Genomic DNA, 9,143 nt, shown 5'->3' with positions numbered 1-9,143 from the left:
CAACCTTAATGATTCTATGATTCTAAGCACCTCCCCACCTTTGTGAGTCTAGGCCCTGACTTGGTCCAGGGTGGTACACACATAAGCCTTGCACAAACCCTGCATGTCTCTAATAGCTGTTATTTATGAAATGCAACAGTAACTTTCTGGTATTTTGTGGTGTTCTAACTTCCTAGGATATTATTTCCATGATCACTGTTGGTACATTACAGACAAAATTGTTAGAAGTACTATTTTAAGAAGTAATATAGTACATCTGTAGGCAATTATATAAAAGTACAAATGTTAAGCCACAGTAATGCCCTTGAACACAATACATGGAACTTTGATACTCTAAAATAAATCACATTAAGTGATGTGTTCTGTTTCATTTTTATCCTGTCACCCAGAGATCATGTAAATCATTCTTAACACTCAGTAGTCAAAGATAATATTAATAATTCCTAATGAGACCATAATATTTTCACTGTAGAAATTAAGACAGTAAGCCAAAAGGAAATTAACCTATACCGAATACTTAAGCTTGAAAAAAACCCTGAAGATGGTAAATGAGAGTAATTTAGAATACTATTAAGTATCTTTATCAGTCCTGTAGTTCAAAGATTCGTAACTGTTTTTCAAAAGTAAATTTATTGCAATAAATGGATGATCTGCACGGAAGACAACAAAAGTGAACTGCTGACACTGTGTACTGTGAAAGTATACTCCTGCTGACATAAGCAAGAGGTGAAAAACAGTCAACAAAAGGATTTTAAACTTAAAATAAACCCAAAGGACTTGGATCCTGTTGGAGCAATCGACTTGTTAACACATGAACATACTGTTTTCCACATATGCTAAGCAGGACCTCATCTTCTGACAAACAACAAAACTCGATTACAGTCTAAAGCTATAGAAACTATCCACAGATCGCCGACTCTTGGATCACATCCCACGGCAGCAAGGCAGGAGGACTTCAGCCTCTTGCAGTGTGATTTGCAGTCTCTGCACCTGGCTCAACACCCAGGTGGTGCGGTGGACCTCCTGTTTTGAGCAGGTTGCTTGCAACCGAGAGGTGTGAAAAGAGAGGTGCAACTTTTGACCTAAGTACAGCCCACCTTACTGTTCTGCAAAGCTGGCCACTGCAGAAAACTCCAGAAACCGCACTCCCTTTTCAGAGAGTGAGAGGTTAGGCCCATTTTTAGCAGTGATATGAATACACCACTCCATGGGACACAGGCAGACTATTCCCTTCCTTTAGGAAAGTCCCTCCTGTTGCTGAAAAAGGTTATTGAGAAGGTAAACAAATTTCACAAATAATTTCAAATATGAAACTTTTTTCTCTTCTTACGATTCTTAACAGCATTAGCAGAGAGCAGCAGGGTAGGAACGGGGACATGTACATACAGGAACATTTCAGCAGCAGCATTCTGGCGGATGTGTAATAAATTACTAGATACAAAACAATAATGTTGCCAGAACAGTTATGAGTAACGAGTAAGTAAATCCTGGCTTCTATCTTAATTTACCAATTCAACACCAGTATTGCAGACAAAACGGTAAATCGGTATCAGATGAAATTCCAAGGAATTGAGTTATATTAAGAATTAATCAAGATGAGGAGAAGCCTAGTGGCTTCACCAGCAAAACACGTCAGCATTTGCCAGAAAGAAACCACCTGCTGCTATTAAGAAATCAGTCTGAAAATGTCATCCCTCTTTCAAGACAAATTCGGTTTTATTTTTAAGTCATTGAAAGTTAACTGGCTAAGATACAGCTAGTACTCAGATTTTCCCTTCTCTAATTGCTTAGAACAAGCCAAAGACAAAAAACAAAACACAAACAAAAATTCTTGGAGAACACTGTAAAAAGCAGCAACGTATTACACAAACACCACTTTAACATCTGTGCTGGAATCAGTGGCTATAGGAGATCAACTCCCCTTTTTGCTTTTTCAGCTTCAGTTTTTTGAGTCAAGGCTAAGAAATGTTTGCAAGAGAATAAAAAGGAAGTCTTTGTATTTCTAATTCCAAAGTTAAAGAAATTGACAACATCAAGTCTATCAATCTTTACAGCTTTCATCCAGTTTTATAAAAAAATATAGTATTTTATGTATCCAGAAAAAAAATACAGACGCCGAAACATACACCTACAGTTCTGCTTCAGTAATATCCTCATCAGGGCAACAATAGTATTCCACGAAACATATCTGTCCATCTTCATTCCTTATCATGTACTGCAGTGAAAGAAATCCTTGAGCATCTGTTCGAATGGACACTTTACAAGATAAAGCCAGTGCCTTTGTAGATGGTTTAAGCAAAGAAATCTTGTACCTGCAGGGGGGGCGAAAAAAAGTCATCTGAAAAAAAGAAATTGTGCAGAGAGAAGCTGAAACATGACTCCCAATTAAAGCCACAGAATAATTAAAAAACAATTAGGAATGTACTAATTTGATCTTTTCCTGGTAATATCGGACAGACATTGTTATCGCTTAGCTTTTGATCGCAGACACAGACTTTTATCATATGGGAAGTATTTTTTTCCCCCCGTACTAGTGAAATAAATGTTACAGTAAGGCAAAAACAGTTTTTAAACTTTCCAGCACGAATGCATGACCTGCCACAGAGGGCACTGATCACAGACTTCCTAACCTGTTTGTCTGGGTCTGGCTACAGTGGAATGCTTCCATCAAATCAGAGTCCCTAGGGTAGTCCAGATGTGCACTTCCTGCATTTCCAAAAGTGGATAACCTGGAAGACAAAAGGTACCATCTCAAAATACCTGATCACAGCTCTCTAAAAAATTCTTCAGAATCAGTCATCTTGCATATTCCAATGGCTGTTTCACAAAACACTATTGTTTGTTTTGCTTTATTTAATTCAAAATGCTAAACTGTCCATATCAGTGTCACATTTACCAGGTTGTCAATATATTCATTGCTATGTTAATTAGATTACATACTGTGATTTGCTAGACTCACTACAATTCTCCTTAAAATAAAGTAATATTCTAAAATAGGTCCCTCCTCTTCACCCTGAAAACTTCTAGTCCTTACCAACAGAGGCCAAGCACAAACATTTGAGTTGAAAGCATAGTTTCCAGTACCTGAAGTAGGGTTTTTCTGGAGACATGGTAATCTGCAGAACTTCACTGGTCATATCCAGTTCGGCAAACGCTTCTCGTAGCCCCTCCGACTGCAGGATAATTTTATTCACCACCTTTGTACTGCAGAAATCAAAGTCTAACAACTCATCAGGTTCTTGAGTGTTAATTTTGCACACTGTCACTACTCCTCCTTCTTCCAAGAACAGCATCAAGGGATAACCATAACCACGGTAACACATCCTAAGGGCCGTTGATGTTCCTGAAAAAGAGAATGAAATATACATTCTTCAGAGAGCTAGCTAGCACATCTGATCACTTTAGAAAATTCACATTTTACTGGCATACGGGGCAGAGATCAATCTGATTTCGCATGTTTGGTCCAGCCTCCAATACACTAATGTAGCATGCTTAGTGCAGCCTCCTAGACACCCTATGAAGTGCTAATGGTTATGCAGCAAAATGAAATGATTTGTATGTAAGCACCAGTTCAAATCCAACTCGTGTCACGTACCAAACATGTAACACTAGCTGTGACAATAAAGCTGGATATGCTACAAATAGTTTTGTGGAATTGGAAAATACTCCATGGTCCTGAGGCGCTCTCTGGCTCACACTGTCTTTCTTTACTACTCTCGAAACTTGTGCAACCCAAACTGAAGTTAATGCAGCTTGGCTTGCATTACGGTCACATCCTCCTTTTGCTAGGTAATCATAATCTGAATGTTTGGTTTCCCAAAATCAGAGTGCTGTTTAGTACAGTTGAATTAGGTCTTTAGGTCAGAGTCACAACAGAAGCAGCAGAGGAACATGGAGTTCAACACACAGCTGAAATGATAGAACTGCCCCAAAAAAATGTCATGGTATCACTCTACTCCACATGAGTACACAGTGCATCCTGTAGCAACCATACAGTCATGCTAACTTGTAGTTATTTTTGCTTGTGAAAATATTTTTTGAACAACCATCAAGTAAAAAAAAAAAAATTAATTTATAGGAGATAAACTTTGCTAAGACCTGGCGTTTTTTTGTTTAAACAAATGGGTTCATGTAATTCAATATTTGTGTACATAACTGTGAAGGCAGCTTCCCATGCACCTCTGTCACTGAAAAGACTACAAACAGGATCAACAATACAGTCTGCTTGATTTTTGTAATTCACACACTTGGTAAGCAAGATCTAAAGTGCTACCCCATCCAGCCGCAGATTTCTTGTGAGACCTTAGGTATGCGTATCATTCCTCAGTACCTTATCTGCAAACTGGAGATAATGCTCACAAAACAGATGCAGGTGTAGCCTGAAGAAGGGAAGGAACAGAAGGTGCCACATAGCAGCTATTGCATTGGGAGCAGGAGCACAGTGAACCAATGGTGCTACCTGGAACCCCTGCAGGCTTCTTCAAACCCAGTAAACCTGCACCAGAACACTTCCTAATACACGCTACGCTTGTTAATGTTTCTGAGGTAGCTGGATGTTCCAGCGTTGCACAAGCCACAGAAATATTGGAAAAGAGATCACATTTATTATTGAGTTGATAGTTTGATAACAAAATTTTTTGTTAGCAAGACAAATTCCAAGCTATGTCTATACTGCCTCTCAGTGTGCTGATTTCTGCTACAGTTCACAGCAATGAGTCAGCCTGAGTCCCTTGTAAGCCCAATGTGGGTCCCCTGTGGCCTTAAGATGTACTGAGAGCTTTCATGCCTTTTCAGCTCGAAGTGACAGCTCTGGTAAGAGGCTGCCCCAGCTTGCCCAAGCGGTAGTTTTTTGGCCTGATGCTGAGGGTACATGCACCTGCCCTGCTGGCCACTTAAAAGCATGTGACAGTGTGAAGCACCGTCCCTAGTAGAGGGAACCTTGGCGCTCTCTACATCCATACTGACTACCCTGAATGGGCTGCAGAGGAACTATTCTGCCAGCTGTGCCCAGGTTTTTCCCTTAAGTGAAAGGCACTTGGGAACAAATCAGCATTTGTGTGATATGGATGATCTGGGCCCTGGACTGAAAACAGATCAACAGGAAATGCAGTCACAGCATATATCTGTCCTAGGGTACAGCATTGGCCTCAGAGTCAGAATTCCAGCCTAAACATCACACAACTTGCCAGAGATGCCTGAACAAATTACTTGATGTGTTTTCTTATCAAGATTGGCCAGCAGGAGTAGGGAGGTGATCGTGCCCCTATACTCGACACTGGTGAGGCCGCACCTCAAATACTGTGTTCAGTTTTGGGCCCCTCACTACAAGGACATTGAGGTGCTGGATCGCGTCCAGAGAAGGGCAACGAAGCTGGTGAAGGGTCTAGATAAAAAGTCTCATGAGGAGCGGCTGAGGGAACTGGGGTTGTTTAGTCTGGAGAAGAGGAGGCTGAGGGGAGACCTCATCGCGCTCTGCAACTACCTGAAAGGAGGTTGTAGTGAGGTGGGGGGTGGTCTCTTCTCCCAAGTAACCAGCGATAGGACGAGAAGAAATGGCCTCAAGTTGCGCCAAGGGAGGTTTAGATTGGACATTAGGGAAAATTTCTTTACTGAAAGAGTGGTCAGGCCTCGGAACAGGCTGCCCAGGGGAGTGGTTGAGGCACCAACCCTAGAAGTATTTAAAAGACGTGTAGATGAGGCGCTTAGGGACATGGTTTAGTGGGCATGGTGGTGTTGGGTTGACGGTTGGACTCAATGATTTTAGAGGTCTTTTCCAACCTTAATGATTCTATGATTCTATGATTACAGAAGCTATTTGAGATCTTCAACCCCAAACCAGAGCAAGGGTACAAGCTGGGGCTGTTCATTGGACCTCATGCCACAAAAGGGTTCTTTCCCAAAACAAGCGGTTCTTTTGTGCCTGACACAGATCCAGGAAACATTATCTTCACAGGAAGACTCCTCTGTTTCTCAGTTCCCCCAATAGCATCACACAGACATGTATCTTTATTCCATCTTCCAAATTGAATCAGCTTCTTTTAGCCTCTCCTGCTGCAGCGGTCCCTGACACACTGGCTAGGCTCACATCCATGAGCTCATTTATTCTCTCCATCGACTGTTATCACAGCACAGTAATTAGCTTAAGTAAACAGGATGGATCCTGCTTAACAGCAACAGCTGCCACGCTCAGAAGGACTTAAGGTGAGGAAGTCAGAAGTTTTGCCAAGGCTGGAAATCTCCCTATAGCTATATACAGGCTTCACTGTATGATTGCACGTAATACACATACACTGTCAAGGCAAATATGCACCATACCTAGCAAAGAACTGGTACCAAAAATGGTCAAGCAGTCAAGAAGAACAGACAAATTGATCCGGAACGTCACCGATTCCTCCTGGACAGCAAATTCCTGAAAAATTTCTGCCTGTAAGAGAAAGGAGAGAAATGAAGAGAGGGGAGTTTCTGCAATTATTTTACAGTTTACACTTATTTCCTTAAATTCAGCACTTTCAGGGATCAGTGCAATACAAAGTGATTTCTACATATAACACAGTATCGATGAAAGAAAAATGGGTCTTCATCCTCAAAAGTAGTAAAATAAAATCAGGTCACAGTTGAAACAAAGTAGCATGGCATAAGCATGAAAACCTAAACACTTGTCTTTTATAGTTTAAAAACAAGTTACAAATGTTAAAGCTGAAAGCTGCCTACTGGAGCTTGAAACATTCCGGTAGCTATACAATGTAAGTGTCACCCTTCTCCAGAAACAATACTTATTTACTTTCCTTCAGTTGAGCATGAGTAAACATTTCAAGTAATAAAAATACATAAGAACAGCACAGAACAGAATAGTGAGTGCGCCACATTGAAACATGTGCTGAAACATGCCTTTGACTAGTCTGATGGGGGTAAACTACTCCAGCCTACCGCTATTTCCCACTGGGCACTAGCTGCTTTCTGGTAACTGCAGGAACAGAATATCTCAGAAATAAAGCAGGGTGATGTGAGCTGCTTTTGAAAAAGCAGTTACATATTTTTACTGGCAGCCGAGAGGGCAAACCACATCCCAGGGAGCATCAAAAACAGCATAACCAGCCAGTCAAAAGAAGTGATTATCCCGCTGTATTCAGCATTGGTACGGCATCACCTCGACGACTGTGTGCAGTTCTGGGCCCCACAATTTGAGAAGGATGTGAAGGTCCTTGAATGCGTCCAGAGGAGGGCAACAAAGCTGGTGAAAGGGCTGGAAGGCATGTCCTATAAGGAGCGGCTGTGGACTCTGGGCTTGTCTAGTTTGGAGAAAAGGAGGGTGAGGGGCGACCTCATTGCTCCCTACAGCTTCCTGAGGAGGGGACGTGGAGAGGTAGGTGCTGAGTTCTTCTCCCTGATATCCAGTGACAGGACACCTGGGAATGGTTCCAAGGTGTGTCAGAGGAGGTTCAGACTGGACATCAGGACGCATTTCTTTACCAAGAGGGTGGGCAAACACTGGAACAGGCTTCCTAAAGAGGTGGTCGATGCCCTAAGCCTGTCAGTGTTTCAGAGGCATCTAGACAATACCCTTAATGACTTGCTTTAATGTTTGGTCAGACCTGAAGTGGTCAGGCAGTTGAACTAGGTGATCATTGTACGTCCCTTCCAACTGGAACTATTCTATTCTATACTTAACAGCTCAGCACTCTCAAAGGAACCTCCAGTCACTGTTCCTCTGCTCCAGCCCACACGTGCCCACTGCTTAACTTCCACTAGCACATGCTGGCCACTTCATGAGCCAGCTTAACTCACTTAAACAGCAGAAAGTTAACCAAACAAATACAGCACCAGTGTAAAGAAGGACTGTGCAGCAAGGAGCAGGAGAAAGCAAGGGCAGATGTGGGAAGAGGGAGACTCAGGCTTCTCTCCTTTCACCCAGAGCTCAGGCCGCAGTTTCACAGATAGCAAATACAGACTCTAAAGGACAGAAGAAAGGTGAAGTTGGGTTTGCATTACTACCATAAAATATTCCTCGCCCCTTCCAGTTACATCCACAGTATCATACATGCTTTCAAAAACAGGAAGCAGCATGACGCCTGTCCTTATGAACAAAGCATTTGCAAGTTGGATATGCATTAAATAAAAACAAACAAAAAACTACTCAGAAAGTAAACCATTGTTAAAAGAAAAAAAAATTAAAAGTGCACCTTAAAAAATTAAAATGAAGCAAAGCCAGCAGTCACAGCTATGAAAGAAGTAGCAGAAAAGCAAGCAAGGCTGCTGTTGATCTTACATTAAATGCAAGTTAAGAAGAAATAATTTAGATTGCTATTTAAAGCTGCCTATAAGGACAGTTCAGTGTAGCTGAGATCCTCTGTCTATGCGTAACCTCTCAAGCACCCTGTCTGGACAAAGTTCAGCACAGGCAGAATCAGGGAGCAAAAGGCGCAGACCACGGCTCCAGACTTGTGATGAAGCACACACTCCTGCCCTGTGGGGAAGCTCTCAGCTTAGCCCAGCTGATACGCTGTAGATGAGTGTCTGTGAATTCATACTCTCTTTCAGAGTTGACTTACGTTCACCTTTTTGCCTTTGGAATGAAACATAATAAAAATACTTAAAGATAGATAGATACTTTATGAACTTTCTCATGCATCTAAGAACGGTATGGTCAGAAGGAGCAGTGGGCCTAGCAGGTGCCAACACATTAAACAAGGGTGCAAGCTCATTACACGCACAGGCATGCATGAACAAACCAGACACTGAGCTCAGCCTCTCAATAGCATGGACATCTCATAAACGACCACAGCCTTATCACAGCACTTCCTTCACGTCAGCTCCCGCAGCTATGCCGCGATTTCAGCAGTTTCCCCTCCTCCGCGACTAAACTCGCTGTACACCTCCTCTACCACGTAACCGGGGCCTTTCTAAGGTCTCTAATACCGGCCCCTCCTCACCGCTAATGCCGGGGAGGGGCTGCCCCGCCAGCAGCAGCCGGGCCCGGGCGGGGGGCGCAGCCCCCACCTGGATGAAGGCGTTGGCCTGGATGCATTTGGCGTCCTCCACCGTCACCCTGATGCCGTTGGCCGTGGCGAAGCAGGTGGCGTGGTCCTGGAAGTGGACGGCCCTGAGGAGGCTGGAGAGGTGGCGGGCGTTGTCCAGGCTGGCGG

The 9,143-nt window shown here is 42.8% G+C and overlaps 1 protein-coding gene across 2 annotated transcripts; it reads right to left on the bottom strand.

The window, feature by feature from the left end:
- Nucleotides 1-2,049: 2,049 nt before the first annotated feature.
- On the bottom strand, nucleotides 2,050-9,135 carry RAD1 (RAD1 checkpoint DNA exonuclease). 2 transcript variants are annotated; one of them, XM_009587225.1, is made up of 5 exons: nucleotides 8,998-9,135; nucleotides 6,316-6,424; nucleotides 3,085-3,343; nucleotides 2,631-2,729; nucleotides 2,050-2,312 (listed from the first exon to the last, which is right to left on the bottom strand). In XM_009587225.1, the coding sequence occupies exons 3-5, from the start codon at nucleotides 3,321-3,323 to the stop codon at nucleotides 2,129-2,131; spliced, it is 522 nt and encodes a 173-aa protein (XP_009585520.1). In that variant the 5' UTR covers nucleotides 3,324-3,343; nucleotides 6,316-6,424; nucleotides 8,998-9,135; the 3' UTR covers nucleotides 2,050-2,128. The 2 variants fall into 2 exon arrangements, with proteins under 2 accessions (XP_009585520.1, XP_009585518.1); XM_009587223.1 differs by lacking the exon at nucleotides 6,316-6,424 and having other exon boundaries at nucleotides 2,095-2,312.
- Between the last annotated feature and the right edge of the window lie 8 nt (nucleotides 9,136-9,143).

The sequence above is a fragment of the Fulmarus glacialis genome, unplaced genomic scaffold (genome assembly GCF_000690835.1).
Source record: "Fulmarus glacialis isolate BGI_N327 unplaced genomic scaffold, ASM69083v1 scaffold38931, whole genome shotgun sequence".
NCBI classification, from domain to species: Eukaryota; Metazoa; Chordata; class Aves; order Procellariiformes; family Procellariidae; genus Fulmarus; species Fulmarus glacialis.
Note: the sequence above shows the minus strand (reverse complement) of the source record. Positions and strands in the feature narration are given on the sequence as shown.